We start from the raw sequence: 17,553 nt of genomic DNA on the forward strand, positions 1-17,553 counted from the left end.
AGGCGAACATTCATCTCACCCACCCGCTAAAGAAAAAGAACAGTTTCAGGAATCTGTTTCCACCCTCAGGAAGCTGGTGGAGAGCAGACAGCTAGAGATAACTAGGTACAGGAGCTGGTAACCAGACACTGCTGTGTCCAAGCCTTTAGCTACAAACCGCTCACAGAGTTCAGCCCATGGATCTCACAGTCAGAACTGAGCCCTGGGGTGGCTGGGGAGGCGGTGGGTGGGGGGCTCGGGGAGGAAGCCCTCTCCGCGGTTCAGAGAAGGGGGCGGGTGCTTCTCCAGGCCATACTTCCGCCAGCTGTGCTCTCTCCTTCACCTAAGGGAAGATCGTTCTCACCAACCCGTTGCCTTCATGCTGCCTTCAAAAGTAGATCACGTTTGCCTCGCTTAGAGAATCATTGCAAATAGTCCCAGGTGCTTGGTGACGCATTTAGAGATTTCTAGGCCCCCAGGGTTTTATAGAGTGTGAGCCCTGGTGGGCAGGGTTGGGGGTCCATGTCGGCTGGATGCCGCCTATGACAAATCTGGTATACAGAATCAACAATAAATGGTGTACACAGGACACGTGCTCTCCGCGGATGTCTCGGCGAAGGGATCTCACACCCGTTGCTTCTACTCCGTTCATGAGTGCGAGGCTGACCCAAGCAGACCCTCGTGGAGAACAGATTCTGAGCTGAGAAAAAGCCTTTGGAAAGTGAGTGGGGGAACCTAAACGCAATAGCACGTGATATCTCTAGGCCACTGTGGCTGGAAGGAGGCTTAAGAATAGGTTCAACCCATTTTATAGACAAAGAAATTGAGATCAAGGCAGGAAATGAACTTCCTCGAGTCATCTAGTGAACTAATGTCTGAGCTCACACTGCAGCTGGTCTCCAGACTCCCAGACTGGGGGTTCCTCTATGTCCCAGAAAGGCATTTATTTACCCTGTCTGTGTGCACGCACACGTACGCACATATGCACAAGCACACATGCATACGGGCTTAGGTGGGTGGGACCCTTCCTGCACGCTGCACGTTCCTGTCAGAGCCTTGCACCAGTCTCTGTGGGTCACAGGCCCTAAGAAGGCATCATCCGAGTGAAGGTGTCTCCCTCCAAAGTGTCCAGGTGTCCGCAGGACTTTTCCAGGTCTCCGGATGCCAGGGGCTGCACAGCTGCGACACGTGTTTGAGAAAGGGGTGATCTGCTCTGCTGTTCTGTCCCACTGCTGTGCCCAGGATAGGCACTTCTGATTGTATTTTCCTGGGCTCTTTTAGCTCTTAGATCCTGTCTGCCAGGTGTAAGCTTGTCCCAGGAAGCTGGGCCCAAACGGGTCAGTAATGTGCTCATGGTATCATGGGGCCGGACGCTGTCAGTGGTGGGGGAAGGGCCTGTCGTCCTTCCCTCACCACTGAGCCTGTCCCCTCAGCCCCGGGTCTCTGGAGATTTGGCTAATGAGAAAAGGGGTTACAGTCCTCATCCTATTTCCTAGAAGGTCCCTAGAGTTCTTAATGCAAGTCTCCCCTCTGCACATGCGCACATACGCCCAGGGTTCTGCCGGCTGCTCCTATCCGGTTTGATTTCACGCATGTGCGTGCGCGCACACACACACACACACGCACACACACACCCAGCCTGGCCCCCTACCACACCTATTCCACAGATGGCAGGCAAAGACTTGCAGAGATTAAATACTTTGTGTAAGGACTGGTTAGTTGAATAATCAGAATTTGAATGCAGATCCCAGTGAATGCCCAGTTTCTCGGGTTCACCGTGACACTGGTAAATAGACAAGCTCTCTCTCTAGAACTCAGCGTCAGCGCCTCAAGAACCCATTCAGAGCGCAGGGAAGATCCGACTGTTCCCCTAACTTGGCTCAGAGGTGTGCCCTCTTCTCTCAGCCCCCGGCCCCTGGCGGTTCCTGGATTACAGCCTCCTGTGGCTGTCCGCCTGCGCGCTGTGGAGGGCGGGGCGGGGCGCATTCTGTTCCCAGCCCCTCTTCCCTCTACTCGCTCCCTTGTACCTCTGCCAGAGTGTGGATTTGTACTATGTCTCCACCGAAAGATGTTTCCTTGCTACAGTCTTCAGAACGTTGGGATTTAGCTGATGAAAGCCACTTGCAGCCCTAAGAAATATTGGTTAAGTCACGAAAAAGAGTGAGATAGATATTAATACCACGCAACGAGTTTTAAAGCCATCAGTCTACTTTGAATGGTAGTCTCTGGACGTTGAAAACTACCGAGGCTGCTTATCTAAGTCATGCCTTCTCACCGCACCCCTTAAAACAAAGACACACATAGCTTTACCTCATTCTGCAGCCCCTGGATGGACATCTCCAGACAGGAAAACCACCATTTAAAAAAAAGATTTTATTTATTTATTTGAGAGAGAGAGAGAGCATGAGCGAGAGCGCACAAGCAGGGGGAGCAGCAGAGAGAGAGGGAGAAGCAGGCTCCCCGCTGAGCAGGACCCTGGGGCCATGACCTGAGCAAAGGCAGTTTAACCAACTGAGCCACCCAGGTGCCCCCAGGAAAACCACTATTTTCCAAAGCAACTTCGTTCATCCTTGGCTAGCCCTGTGGTGAAAGTGTGTCTCCCCATATTGGGCCCAAATTCACCTTTCCATGTTCTCCCCTTTCAACTCAGAGAGGGTTTAGAAAGTTAGTTCATGAAACAAACCAGCAAACCAAGGAACAACCCACAGCCCTCTTAGATTTCCTCCTGGCATTGAGAGCCAGGCAGGTGTCTGTGGCCAGCTGTTCGTCTGTCAGGCTCCCAGCACTGGCCCAGCCTTTCACTGGGAGCGGGTGTCAGCGTGGATCCCTGGCTCCGGTCCTCACCCCTGCATCCTACTGGAAACCTTCTAGGGCCTGGTGGATGCCCCGGGGCCCTAAATGTGCCAGGTCTGTGATCTTTGCTGGATTTTGGCCTCAGTGGGGATCTGTCCATGGGAACAGTTCAGGGTCATTTCGTTAATCTTCAGAGCCCTTGCCCCAGAGTCTCCTCTCCTGTCCTGTGACCCTGGTGACATTCCGGGAACACTTGTCCACGTGAGGGGAGGGAACACTGCCGGGAACTTTGATCAGCGCTGGGGCCTCTGGGTTCACACTGATCATAGACCACACCGGACACACTTCTGCTCCCTAGAAAGAATCAGGGCTGCTGGTGTGCGTCCTCTCAGCCCCTCAAGGTAGGTCTCCTGGGGTCTGGGGGGACGGGGAAGGAATCTGGCCTCGGGTCCCAGCTCCAGGGCAGAAGAGGAGCAGGCCACTCCTCCCAGGGTCAGAGCCTGGCCATGGCTCCAAGCAGGAGACACCACGTGTGTCCCCAGCTGTGGGATGAGAAGCCCCCACGGCCCCCAGCTGGGGTGGTGCTGGCCTGAGGCAGGAGGTAGGTGGTGGCAGGGGGTTCCTGAGATAAAGTAGTCTGGGCTCTGTGCTCCGGGAGCACATAGGGAACGGTGGGGTTAAGCAGGAAGACCATATGTCCAAGTTTGCCTGGTTCCATCCTTGTTTACGCCTTGTTTATGCCATCCTGTGGCTCCCCTTTGAGTTCTGGTTCTGTTGATATAGTCACTCCAAGAATAAAATCTGTAGGTAACTACCTGTTATCTAACACTCACTGTTCGGCAGGTATTGTGTTAAATGAGTTGTGTTTACTATCTAATGTAAACATATGCATTATCCAGTTGGGGACTAATTTTAACCCTAAGGGATGAGGTTACAATCGTGCGTGGGAAAATTGAGGCTTAGAGTGAAGGAGGGACCTGTCCAAACCCACGCAGCCTGTAGGGAGCAGTGTCAGAATCTGAACCCAGGTCACAGCCCTGGCAGAGCTGAAGGGCATCCCCATTCCACTAAAGCACAAGGGGGACCAAGAGCTGCAGACACATTCGGGTCAGTTCAGCACAGCACACCTGGTCTGCACTCAGCTCTGGGCCACTCAGAGCCAAGGTGCACAGCCCCGTAAGACAAGCGGCAGGAAACATCCCCAGCCCTCAGGAAGTCACAGTCAGATGGGTGCAACTGACCAGAAGTTAGAGCAGAAGAACCTAAGCATTCCACTGAGGACAGGAATGACCTGTGGGGTCCACAGTCAAGGATGGCTTCCTGGGGAAGGTGTGACTTGGGCGGGCCTGGGGTGCAGGTGGAATAAGGAGGCACAGGGACATCCAAAAGCAGAAAGGGCTGTGTAAGCGGGAGTTAGAGGTGTGGTGCCCTGGCGGAAGCGTTTGAAGAAAGGGGAGTGCTCAGTTTACAGCTCCTTTTTCTTTCTTTCTTTCTTTTTTTTTTTAGATTTTATTTATTTATTTGAGGGAGAATGTGCGCACACAGGTGCACACGCAGGGGAAGGGGCAGAGGGAGAGGAAGAGGGAGAAGCAGGCTCCGCACAGAGCAAGGAACCCGACAGAGGGCTCAAACCCAGGACCTTCGCATCATGACCTGAGCCATCTTGGGATCATGACCTGAGCAGAAGGCAGACGCTTAACTGACTGAGCCATCCAGGCACCCCACAGCTTCTCTCATTTCACTACGCAGGCTCTCTCCCAGCAGGGCCTCTGGGAGCCTTCTTGATATGGGTTCTAGGGAGGGGAGCAGTCCAGGAAGCCTGCAGTATGCGTTCAGGGGCTATGTGTCTTTCATGATTATCCAAATGTTTATGACTTTCATTCTTTTTTCTTTTTAAGATTTTATTTATTTATTTGACAGAGATCACAAGCAGGAAGAAAGGCAGGCAGAGAGAGAGGAGGAAGCAGGCTCCCTGCTGAGCACAGGGTCTGATGCAGGGCTCGATCCCAGGACCCTGAGATCACGACCTGAGCTGAAGGCAGAGGTTAACCCACTGAGCCACCCAGGTGTCCCATGACTTTCAACCTTATTACAAACGTGACCTGTTTTTTTTAGAAACTGTAGAGAATTTCTGATAAAACAAAAGGAAAAAGTGAGAATCACCCACCATTCTGTTTTTCAGAGATAACTACTGCAAATACTTCGTGTATAATCTGAAGTTTACTAAGAGCCATGGATAGTCACTTCATTAATATGAACGTGTGCGTCGAGAGGGCCTTATTATGTGTGACAAAAGATGCCCCTCTATTATCTCTCAGGAAATTTCCAGGGTTTTTGGAGCTCTGTAGCAGGAGTCAAGGCAAAGACCAAATACGTATTTCTAACTGTATCACCATATCACAAACTCAATGCCGGTTATCTCAGTTAATTACCACAACTCTAACAAAGCTGTCATTTAGGTAGTAGTGTTCCTATCATGATTGTTTTCCATTTACAAATGCAGAAACCAGACACCTCAGACAAAGTGGGCAGCAGGTTGGGGAGGGCCAGCTGGCTGGGGCTGGGGAAAGGAGGAGCTCAGGAAAGGAGACTGACAGCTGGACTTCCCAGGGGACTTGGATGAGGCCATCAGGGGCTCCAGATGGACCTCTGAAGCCCTTCTTCCTGCTCCCAGATGTGCTGGGGCCCAAGGGACAGAATCCCACCCCGTTGGTGATGCAGACCGCAATGTAGCCATCCCTGAGTAGAGCAGCAGTCCCCTGACAGTTTGGGGTCCGGGCTCTGGGCTCCCGTCACCCTCTGGAAGGAGTGAGGGTTGGCTCTGCAGTGGATGACAGACTGGTTTGGGGCACACACAGAAATGTATCAACCCAAAAGCAATTTGAGAAGGGGAAGAAGTCCATTTGCAACCAGTCAACCACTCCCCTGCCCCCACCAGAGCCAGAATCCCCTGGCTTGCTGAGAGCATGGAACATTTTTTGTGGGCATGTGCTGGTCTCTGCAGAAATGCAGAGGCAGTTTCTCAGAGAGATGCTGGAATCTTCTGGCTGCTCCCCACAGACCCTTCCAGTGCTGGACTCCACAGTGCCCAGGCAGGGACGCTTCCCGTCTCCAGAGCCCCCAGTGACCTGCTCGTGAGGGCAGTTGGGAAAAGGGTCCACAGCCAGGGTAGCCTAGCCACGGCCATCAGAATCTGTGCTCCTCTCAACCAAAGGCAAAACAATGATAAGCTTCCCTTGGCTGGGAGGAAAGAGCCCGAAAAAATGCTATAGAGAGACATCTTGCTGGTCCATAACTGGGGTGGTTGGATGATCTCATCAGGTTTTCCATAGCTAACCCCTGTGACAACTTGAGAACAAAGCTGGGGCTGGCCCGAGCTCAGAATAATCAGGGTCATTAAAGCTCTATTGCTGAACACTCACTGTGGGCCAGGCTCTGGGTTTGCTGCTTTCAACACGGTTTATCTCATTCAATCTTCAGCACAGCCCCCCATGAGGAAGGTAGTACTGAAGCTTGCTGTTGTGAAGATGAAGAAATGGAGCACAGAGAGGTTAAGCAATTCAGCCAAGGCCACACAGCTAATGAGGGCTAGGGACAGGATTTGTATCCGTACTATCTGATTCCAGAGCACAAACTCTTAGCCATTCTAGAGTGATGTGAGAATAAGTCTTAGGTTGGGAGTGGATAGTTGGGAGCATTCCACACCCTCACGATGATTACTGTCCCCTGCTTCCTCCAACTGCATAGACTGGGGCCCTTTCCTGAACTTCAGAGGCCCCGTTCTGGTCCTCTTCCCACCTTGACACCTCCAACGCTGAGAAGTTTGCAAAACCAAAGGCACATATCCATCTGGAGGCTATGCCCCCATTTTCAATCATGCTTCAGGTACCCAGGAACCAGGGCTTGTGTGGGTCGCCTCCTCAAGTCTAACTTCCCTAGGCTGACCAGGTCACAGCAGTGTCTGCCCTTAGGCATGAGCGGACAGATAGCAGGTGAGGTCCCTTGTATATGTTCGCTCTAGGGCCCTCATGTCCACTCTAGTGGAAGTTTTCTGGAAACTGCCTTTGAGAACCAAGGACTGAAGGGGTTAGCAAGGAAGGGGACTGGCACAGTATGCATTATTATGCATTATGGTGTGTTTAGGATAAACATCGCTCCCTCTTACCCTCTGGAGGAGGACGAATCCCGTGCAGTCTCATGGTCTGGCTGGCGATCACTTACTGGGGCTTGAACCAAGCCCACACAGGTCAGCGCTGGGCCGGATGCCAAGCACACGTCTTCCTACAGCAGGGACGGCCACAAGGAACCATCGTGTCAGGGAACTACGCTAACTACCAGGTTGAGAAGCATACTCCCAGGCACCGTATTCCTGGGGTCAGGGAAGACTTCTGTGAGGATCCGTGGGGGGTGTTGTGTAGGATCCCCAGCGCCAGCCTGGCTGGCAGGTGGGACTGAGACCATGGCCCATCTCATCCTTCTACAGCTTGAGCCCTCCGTTTATCTGTAACACGCCTCAGATGAGTGGGTGCCCCCCCCCCAATTACAGAAATGTAATTTCTGGCAAGAAATTACAGAGCTCAGCTTTAGCCCGAGACCCTGTTCTCCGACAGTTGCACGTAGAGGCTACAGACTCACATGTCCTGAGTGGCAGGCAGGTGTGGCTGCTGTGAGAGCCCTCCCCTGCATCTGTGCAAGCGACAGAGGGGCCTCGAGGGAGATATGCACTTTCTACGGGAGAAATGGTCCCTCTCTATTGATTAGGCAGAAATATTCCTGGAAAAATTTGACTATTGGGTGTCTGAATAGGATGAGGGAACAGGGAGCTTTTGTAAGCACCGTGTTTGCCCATGGGGAACCCTTTGGCCTGAAGTGGAATCGCAGAAGGGAGGAGGCAGCCAGCAGAGGGCAGCAGAGATATGGCCAGCAAAGAGGAGAGGGCTTGGGGCCAAAATGCCCCAACAGGGAGCTGATTGTGAGTGCTTTCTGGGGACCAGTAAATTGAGAAAAGTTAGGATTATGTTTTTCAAGGGTTTTTTTCTTTCTGTGTGTCTTCCTTTCCCTCATCTCTCTTTTCTTCCTTCCTCTCTCTGCCTCTCCTTCCTTCCTGCCTGCCTGCCTGTCTGTCTGTCTCTTTCTGGTAAAACCAAATGTATTCTATCTAAAGGACATTCTGTTCTTCCTAATTTTTTGGTGTTCGAATCACCTTTCTGTTATGATGGTGGCTTACAACTTTTAACAATAATTAACATGATTTATTAATTTCTCACTCTACGTCAGACACTGACCTAAAACTTTTGGCTATGTTTTCTCATTCAGTCCTCGCAATTATCCTGACCTGGTCAGCACTATCCCTGTTTTACAGACCAGGGAAGTGAAGCACAACTGGGTTGAGTAACACGCCCAAGGTCGCACAGTGAGAATGAGCTAGAATATGGTGGAGCTGGTATTTGAACTCATGGAACCTGGCCCTGACAGTCCCTGTAAATGACGGATGGGAGCAGTAGTGGCCTGGAGCGCCCCCCCCGCCCCCCCCCCCCACCAAGCCATGGGGCAATTAAGCCCAACTTCAGCTGGCCTTGTCAGGTGGGAACGTGAGCTCCCTGCTCGTAAATCATCCTGAAAGCTGGACTTTTTAATGTGAGATTTCTCAATTTTTCCACATTGGCTCGTGGTTCACATAGGAGAAAACGAGCCACAAAACACACCTGGGAGCTGCAGCACCAGTCTATGACCTGGGGTTGGATGCTGGCATTAAAACAATTTTTTTAGCTGACTAAAAACTTCGTCCTCTTTTCTTATTTAAAACAAACCCCCAAACCCCCAAATCCACTGGTCTGTGGAATCCCTGCATCTGGGATCTTCCTGTCCACATGATGCTGGAAAGTTCCATGGGCTCCAAGGTGGTCGGGGAGGCGGGGAGTGGGGGGTAGGAAGGGAGCATTTGGCAGCGGTAGCAAGGAGCAGGTGACTGATTCAAGATGAGAGCCTGGGTGGCTTGGGCACCTGCCTTGGGCTCAGGTCATGATCCCAGGGTCTTAGGATCAAGAGCCACATTGGGCTCCCTGCTCAGGGGGGAGCCTGCTTCTCCCTCTCCTTCTGCCTGCTGCTGCTCTGCCTACTTATGCTCTCTATATCTCTAATAAATAAATAAAATTTTAAAGAAAATAAATAAAAGAGCCCATTTTCTCCCTGCAGCTGCTCTCAGCCCCAGCTAACGTATAAGAGCAGACAGTAAGTCTCATCATTAGGCTCTGCAAGGTGCTGAGATTTGGGAACCCAGGAAGAGTTTTGGGTTAAAAATTCCCAGTGGACTCATAACCTGCTCAGATTTTACACATTACCTTAAAAATTCCATTCTACCCACAGTCTCCTCCTTTCCCTCTCTTCCATGCCTTTTAATCTCACTTCCACCATTTCCCTCCACCTGAAAGCACATGGCAGTCCAGGAGACCTGGGTCTTTGTCCTGCCACTAACCTGCCGGGTGGCTGTGGACAGGCCATGTGACAGCCCGTCAGGAGGTCTGAACCCGGGTCCCATGAACCTTGTAAGGCTGTCATGAAGGTGTATGAAAACAACCACTGAAAGGGGTTGCATCCCTGTTAGAGTTAATCCCCATCTCCTGGCTGGCCCACCCCGGTGCTGGCTGCCCTTGATCAAGGTGTCATCTCTGTTCTCTCTTCCTGCTGGGATCAGGAGATGCTGTCCGGAGCCTGGCTGCCCTGGGCCGGCCTCCTACTCCTGGCCAGACCCTCCCGGCCCTGCCCTGCGGGCTGTGACTGCTTCATCCAGGAGGTGTTCTGCTCTGAGAAAGGGCTGGCCGTCATCCCGCCGGACATCCCGCCCCATGCCACAGACATCATCTTTGTAGAGACCTCGCTCACCACGGTGGGAGCCCGGGCCTTCAGCGGCAGCCCCAACCTGACCAAGGTGGTTTTCCTCAACACTCAGCTCCAGCACTTTGAGCCCGACGCCTTCGGGGGGCTGCCCGGGCTGGCAGACCTGGAGATCACCGGCAGCGCCTTCTCCAACCTCAGCGCCAATGCCTTCTCCAACCTGACCTCGCTGGGGAAGTTCACCCTCAACTTCAACACGCTGGAGGCTCTGCCTGAGGGCCTCTTCCAGCAGATGGACGCCCTGGAGTCTCTCCAGCTGCAGGGTAACCGGTTCCAGAGCCTGCCTGGGAGGCTTTTCCGGCCCCTGAGAGGGCTGAAAACCCTCAACCTGGCCCAGAACCTGCTGTCCTGCTTGCCTGAGGAGCTGTTCGAGCCCCTGGGGAGCCTGCAGACCCTGAGGCTGAGCAGCAACATGCTCTCCGGCCTGCCCCCCGGCGTGTTCAGCCAGCTGGGCTGCCTGCGGGAGCTCTTCCTTGATGGCAATGCCATCAAGGAGCTGCCCCCCAGAGTGTTCTCGGGGCTCTTCCGGCTGGAGAAGCTGTGGCTACAGCACAACACCATCGGCCACCTGCCGCTCTCCGTCTTCTCCTCCCTGGGCAACTTGACCTTCCTGAACCTGCAGGGGAACGCGCTGCAGGGGCTGCCCGCCGGCCTCTTCACGTCCACCCCGGGCCTGCTTGGCCTGTCTCTGTCCTACAACCGGCTGGAGGCCGTCAGCAAGGATGCCTTTGGCAACCTGTCCAGCCTCAGTTCCCTGACGCTGTCGCACAACACCCTCACCCATCTCCCTGCCGGCGTCTTCAGGGACCTGCAGGGGCTGGTCAGGCTCTACCTGGGCAGCAACAACCTGACGACCTTGCACCCAGAGCTCTTCCAGAACCTGTCCAAGCTGGAGCTGCTCAGCCTCTCCCGGAACCTCCTGACCACGCTCCCCAAGGGCATCTTCGACACGAACTACAACCTGTTCAACCTGGCCCTGCGCGGCAACCCCTGGCAGTGTGACTGTCACCTGGCCTACCTCTTCGGCTGGCTGCGTGAGTACAGCGACCGGCTCTTCAACACGCAGACCTACTGCGCGGGCCCCGCCTACCTGAAGGGCCAGCTCCTGCCCGCCTTGCAGGAGGAGCAGCTGGTGTGTCCCGTCACCGGCAACCGTCTGGGCTTCCTGGCCCCAGGGTCAGAGGATGGGGAGCTGGGGGGCCCCTGGGACCTAGCTGCGGAGGAGAGGGCGGTCAGGAGCCGGTGCACCTACAGCAACCCCGAGGGCACCGTGGTGCTCGCCTGCGATGGTGAGGATCGGTGCCGCTGGCTGAATGTCCAGCTGTCCCCCCGGCTGGGGTCAGGCCCCCTGGGACTAACGTTCAATGGCAGCCAGCACTGGGACTTGAAGTCGAGCTGCGGCTCTGTGAGGGTCACCGTGGCTATTGAGGCCCAGCCAGGGGAGAGCTAGGCACAGAGCGTGCGGAGCCGGGAGCCTGCCTAGGTGGCCTCCAGGGACCCGGCCAGGTCAGGCGTGGGGGCCAAGAGGGAGCCAAAGCCCTGCCACTACAGGTGCTGGGAAGGAGCTGCATTTCCCAGGTGGAGGAGATGGTGTGGCGGGTGGCACGGGGTGGGGGTGGGGGTGTGGGGGGGTGCCTCCATCCTCCTTCCTCTTCCTCCCCCCTCCCCATCTTCTGTTCCTGTCACCTAGGCAGAGCCCTACTTGGGCCTTCCTTAAGCTTTGTAAAGCTGTACCGAGGTCTGGAGAATAAAAGAACATTCGCCCTGGTGTTTCTTGATGATCTAATGCCCACCCCACTCTCATCCTGTCCGAGGTTCTGAGCCTCAGGCATCGCCCACCCCGGTCCTGTTTGGACTTCTAGCTCAAAGACCAAATGTCGCTTTCCATCTCTCTCACTGGGAATTTGTTTTCAACTGATATAGAGAAAAACAAAGGAGGTGCGAGAAGCAGAGGTGAGCAGAAGGATGAGGGACAGAGGTCTGACTGGTGTGTGTTGGGGGGGACTTGTGTCATTTGGGGCCACTTCCAGCGCCGTGGCCAGGGGAGACCAGGATGAATGGGGAGCCTCAGGAGGCTCTGTTTGGCTCTCCCCGCCCCCATCCCCATCTGCCCCATGGTCCATTGGACAAGGAGGCTGCTCCCTGAGCCCGGAGTGGGGAGGAGTGGTGAGCAGAGCTTGGAGGTACATCAGCCTTCAGTTCTCGGACAGCATCTGCCTCTGTGGCTGCCTGCTCCCTGCGATGGTTCTTCTCTGGATCGCAGGACACCACGATCTCACAGCCCGGCCATACCTTCCATCTCCCAGCCACCCGTCCCTTCTCTGCTGGGATCTGCCGGGGGCCTGCTGTCCGGCCTCCCCAGGGAATCTCATGCATGTCCCCAGGCTCGAATGCGTGGTGACCTGCATCTCACCTCGGGCTCAGGTTTTCGCTGCCTCTGTGAGGAGATACCTGCCTGCTCTGCAGGGCTGTGTTTGATTATCCCGCTGCTAACACGTGTGAAGCAAACCCATCCCGGCTTCCCCGGGGTTTCCCTCCAGCAAAACCCAGGAGCTGGGTGTGTTCTCCAGTCTCCCCTCCCCTTTGATCCTCATGGCCCACCCATCTGGGAAGGCTTCTGAGCACCCGTCTATCCATTTCCCCCTTCCCATCCCAAGCCTCCAGTGTGCAGCCACTTTCCTGATTCCCTTGCCTCCTGAGTAGACAGGTCTGACTGAAATGCTGGGGAAGGAGAGGGAGACACAAATCTGATGTCTGGCAGGCCCTCCAGGAACTCACTCAGGGTCTGGCAAGTGAGAGATCAGACAAGGGTGCACATCTTCTGGGTGGTGGGCAGGGTAGACAGTGAAGCCGTGAACCAAGGGCAGGTACAGATTTGGGGGAAGGCAGGAGCACTATGTCAGCTGCAGGCAAGGAACTGCAACTCCTCCTTCGTGTCCAGGGATGCCCTTTTAAAAAACATGCTTCCCAAGGCTCAAATCAAAACCACCATAATTCTAAGGTGATGGAAGGTAATTGAGCAGATTTGCCGAAGGAACAGACTCCCAAATTCACTGTGTTCAATTCCCAGAAACATTTGGATTAATATTCCTTTTTTTTTTTTAATTGTATTTATTCATTTGAGAGAGAGGGGGCTGGAGAGCATGAGCAGCAGGGAGGGACAGAGGGAGAGAAGCAAACTCCCCTGTGAACAGGGAGTCCAATATGGGGCTTCATCCCAGGGAGCCGAGCCTAACAAAGCTGAAGGCAGCTGCCTAACGGACTGAGCCACCCAGGTGCTCCTAGATTAATAATCTTAATCAGTCCTCCAAGGCTGGGGAACTGTGACACCTCTGGGAGCCCAAGGCCCCGAGTGTCTGTGGGTCCTGTAAGGCCAGCCCCAGGCTCAAGACTGGCTCCATTAGATTGCTGGCTTCCCTCTGGGGGTGATGCCCACTGTCTGGTGAGAGCATCGCCGCCCCAGTACATCCAGGAGCTTCCCAGGCCTCCATCCAATGGATGCCGGCCCAAACAGTCAAACCTCCACTGCAGAGATAAAGGAAAAAGATAATTGAGTACACATTTCTCTTCATTATAGTTCCCCCAAACTCTAACTCCTTATTAAATGAAAATAGAATCATCTCTCTCTGTGCTGAATGACGTTGGGGAAAGAGACCTGGCTGAGGGCCAGGGGCTGGGTGGGCTGGGCAAACGGCGTGTTCTCCCTTTCCGGTTGGCTGGGCGACACCAGAGTCGCTGTGCTCTTTCGGGTAGCATGGCCGAATTTTGCAAATAAACATATACATGTTGCATGGGACATCCTCACACTACAACACTTTTCGTAGTTTATCTGAAATCCGAGTTTAACTGGGTATCCAGTGTGGCATCTGGTGACCCAACCACCCGATGGACACTGGGGAAGTGGCATCTGTGGTGACCCCTGAGGGGGCCACAGGGTCCTGAGGGGAAGCAGGAGGCACGGAGCAGCCCTGCAGCTCAGACTGAGGGCAGCAGAGAAGAGACTCTGAGTGTGCCTCACTCCCCAGGAGTCCTTGTCTCCTTGTGGAGCTGGCCCAGTCTGGGGCGGTACTAACGCTTTTGATGGGTTCCAGGAGAGAAATCAGGACACTTGGCTCCCTCCTTCCTTAGCATTCAGCCTCTGGAAAATCATGGATCCTCTCCAGGTCTTTCCTCAGCTATAGAAAAAGAAGTTTCATTCTTTTCTTTTTTAAAGATTTATTTATTTGGGGCGTCTGGGTGGCTCAGTCATTAAGCATCTGCCTTTCACTCATGTCATGATCCCAGGGTCCTGGGATCCAGCCCCACGTCGGGCTCTCTGCTCAGTGGAGAGCCTGCTTCTCCCTCTCCCACTCCCCCCGGTTGTGTTCCCTCTCTTGCTGTCTCTCTGTCAAATAAATAAAGTCTTAAAAAAAAAAAAAGATTTATTCATTTACTTATTTGAGAGAGAGAGACAGAGAGAGAGTGAACAAGCGAGCACAAGGGTTGGGGGCAAGGGCAGAGGGAAAGGGGGAGAGCCCTAAGCAGACTTCCCACTTGGCACGGAGCCCGACATGGGACCTGATTCCACGAGCCTGAGACCATGACCTGAGCCAAAACCAAGAGTCAGATGCCCAACCGACTGAGCCAGGCACCCCAGGAGGTTTGTTTGTTTGTTTGTTTTTAAAGATTTATTTATTTATTTGAGAGAGAGATCAATCACAAATAGGCAGAGAGAGACAGAGAAGCAGACTTCCCGCTGAGCAGGGAGTCCAACCCGGGCTCGATGATCCCAAGACCCTGAGGTCATGACCTGAGCCAAAGGCGGACACTTAACCCACTGAGCCACCCAGGCGTCCCAGGAGTTTGGTTCTTGATGTTGATCGAACCTCAGAATTACCTGGAGAGGTGAAGGTAACCCCAGCAAAAGCGCCTGGGTGGGCCCTACTTCCAGAGATTCTGCTTCAATCAACCTGGGGCACACCGACCCAGATAGCAGTTTTATCTTTAACGCCCACAGAGTCTCTAACACTGAGCCAAGGTTGAAAAGTTGGTCTCTATCTTGTCCCACACTGGGTCTCATGGCTGTTTGGAGTTAGACCCAGGGCAGTGGTGCGAATGCTAGCTTGGTCGGACCCGTCTGCTGTAGTGGCCTGGATGAATTCATGAACGAAATGAGCCACGAAATGGGTCATATTACAAGATTTCATAGGGGTTCTTTTTTCTTGTCGGTGTTTTTTATTTACCATCTGCATGCCCTCTGGAGATCTTGAAGAAGCAAGCTGGCTGCATGCTGCCTTGTTTTCTTGCCAAGGCATCCCAAAGTCCCTCCTTCCAACAGGTGGGGCGCCTTGCCCTGATGTCCTGAATCACAGTTGGATGATTCCCTGCCACTTGCAAGCAGTGTAGCCTTGGGCAACGTACTGTAGCTCTTTGTGCCTCAGTTTCCTCGTGCATACTGTTGATCATGGGCTTCGTGGTGCCCACTTCACGGTGCTGTTGGTGAGGGGGAAATAAGTGCATTCATGTAAGGACACATGGGTTCTCAGAAATGTTATCTGTTATTATGATTTCTAGAGAAGCGCGGTAAGTATGGCAGGCAGGAGGCAAGGCCTTGGCCGTTGCATTGGCGTGACCTCTTCCCATCCCTGTTTCTGGGAGGATATTAAAGTTGCTGTTTATATATCAAAATTCTATCATTTGGGAGGACTGGAAATGCCATTGACAACACTGTTCAGTACCTACTGTGGATGATGGAGAGTGGCCGGCGCTTCCAAAAATCAGACAATTTAGCACAATGTAAGCCTATCAAAGAATGCTTTCTGACGCTGTGTATTCAACTCACCCCCACTTCTGTATCTCGTAGGGTTCCACATTTTCAGAAACCTGCAAACTCAGCGATGCAGCGGCCCAGGGCGCCCTCTTGCGGCACCCTGGAGGAACGGCTCCCCTAGCGGGTCGCTACGCTCTTCCTCCTGGGAGTCACAAGCCGCCCTCCCCCCACGAAGGGACAGCCGGGCCCATCGACTCGGTGGAGCACGAGCCGCTCTCGGGCAGGAGGACGAGCTGCTGAAGCTTCTGTCTCCTGTAATTCTGGGCAAGTGCCAGGCCGCTGGGGGCCTGCGCCCGAGGGGCGGCCGGCGGGGACCTGAGGTTCCCGGGCGGCACCGCCCCCTCCTGGCGCGTTCTGGTCGGCCCGGTGATGCGGCGCGTCCTGCACCCTGGGACAGCCCTGCAGGACAGTGAGCTGTCAGCGTTGCCGAGGACTTGCAGACGGGCCTCCAGGCACCTCTGTGGGGGAAACCCTGTAGTGAGCTCAGCCTGCCACTGACCCTGACACAGGTGACCCCAAAGTTGTCCTTCTGGCTTGGACACTTTTCTTTTTCCAGGAGCGCAACTTGGCATGTAGCTGCTGGGAAGACTGGGCTTTGCCTTCTTTGCAATTTCATCAGAGTTGTTCAGACTTTGGAAAATATCCCCGCCCCGCCTTGGCAATGCTTAACCCTTATTTCAAAGACTCAAATATAAACAGAAAGCAGCTTCTCTTAGTTTCATCCTTTCCTCATTATCTAGTAGGTGAACGCCTCCAAGGGCTTCATCAGATCTCTGGTGAGCATTATATCATCATTGATATATGAGCATTAATCATCATACCTGAGCATTTTCACATGGAGAGGAATATTCGTTTATCATAGACTACCTTTTATTTCTAATTTATTGCAGTTAGGACATTTAATTTTTAAATTCTCTGTGAGATCTGATTATGCTATCTGTGAAATTTATTTCAGGAGACTGAAGGGGTTGCTAAGAATCATTTGTTATACTAGGGGTGTTGGATCTGTCAGTGATGAAATCCAGAGAAACAGAACCAGTAGGACCTCTCTCTCTCTCTCTCTCTCGCTCGCTTGAGAAGTCCCCCATGGTCTGCCACCTGCAAGCGGAGAAGTAGGAAGATCCGTGGTGTAATTCAGAGTCCAAGGGTCAGAGAATCAGGCCTTCTGATGTCCAAGGGCAGGAGACAGATGTCCCAGCTTAAGCAAAGGGAGCACATTCTCCCTTCTTCCACCTTTTTGTTGTGTTCAGGCCGATGGATTGGATGATGCCGATCCATCACGGGCATCATTGGTGGAGGGGGATCTGCCTTGCTCAGTCTACTGGTTCAAATGTTCATATCTTCTGGGAACACCCTCACGGACACACGCAGAAGTCATGTTTTACTGGCTACCTGGGCCGCCCCTAGCCTAGTCAAGGGGACACATAAAATGAACCATCACTGTCTTCACTGACTGAGGTGGTTCCTCGGCCCGTCTTTCCTTATGAGGTGGAGATGGCGGTCCTGGGTCCCGGCCAGGTCTCTCCTTCCTTTACCAGGTGAGAGCAGCTGCCACTTCCACTCTGCCGGAGGGCTTTGTAAATGGGAACAGAGGTTCCAGTTGGGCTTGGAGGGAAGGAAAAGATTAGGATACCTGATTTGTGGCTTCTGTTCTGACTCATCTTTGCTCTGTGACTTCGGGCAAGTCACTTGCTCTCTCCGGGCCTCTGAACCTTCCGCGGGTTAGCAGGTGCTGAAAGATTTGAGAGCGTGTGTCTCTTCAGATGGGGGTGTGGAGGGTCCCACGTCCTACTCCCGCCCTCCCAGAGCTGCTCACCTGGCCTGGGAGAAGATGGGCACCTGGGGGAGGGCCCAGCCGCATTCTAAACTCTCAGATCTGTGGGAGCAGCTAGACCCCTCAGCTGCGGCTGATGAGCTCGCCTTCCTTACCACCCAGGAGAGGGGACATGGGATTCTCCGGAGAGGAATTAGACTTGGAGTCTGGATGGGGAGATTTGTATTCAGTCCCTGGACTGATTCTATTTTTGCCCTCAAATCTGTGTGTCAGCCACTATTCTGTGGTATATGATATTGTTTTG

At 53.6% G+C, this 17,553-nt stretch overlaps 1 protein-coding gene across 1 annotated transcript; it reads left to right on the forward strand.

The window, feature by feature from the left end:
* Positions 1 to 3,098: 3,098 nt before the first annotated feature.
* CPN2 (carboxypeptidase N subunit 2) lies at positions 3,099 to 11,263 on the forward strand. Its single transcript, XM_046003046.1, has 2 exons — positions 3,099 to 3,173; positions 9,467 to 11,263. Exon 2 carries the CDS (start codon positions 9,470 to 9,472, stop codon positions 11,114 to 11,116), a length of 1,647 nt encoding a protein of 548 aa, XP_045859002.1. The 5' UTR covers positions 3,099 to 3,173; positions 9,467 to 9,469; the 3' UTR covers positions 11,117 to 11,263.
* The last annotated feature ends 6,290 nt before the right edge of the window (positions 11,264 to 17,553 follow it).

This window comes from Meles meles, chromosome 4 (assembly GCF_922984935.1).
Source record: "Meles meles chromosome 4, mMelMel3.1 paternal haplotype, whole genome shotgun sequence".
Taxonomy (NCBI): Eukaryota; Metazoa; Chordata; class Mammalia; order Carnivora; family Mustelidae; genus Meles; species Meles meles.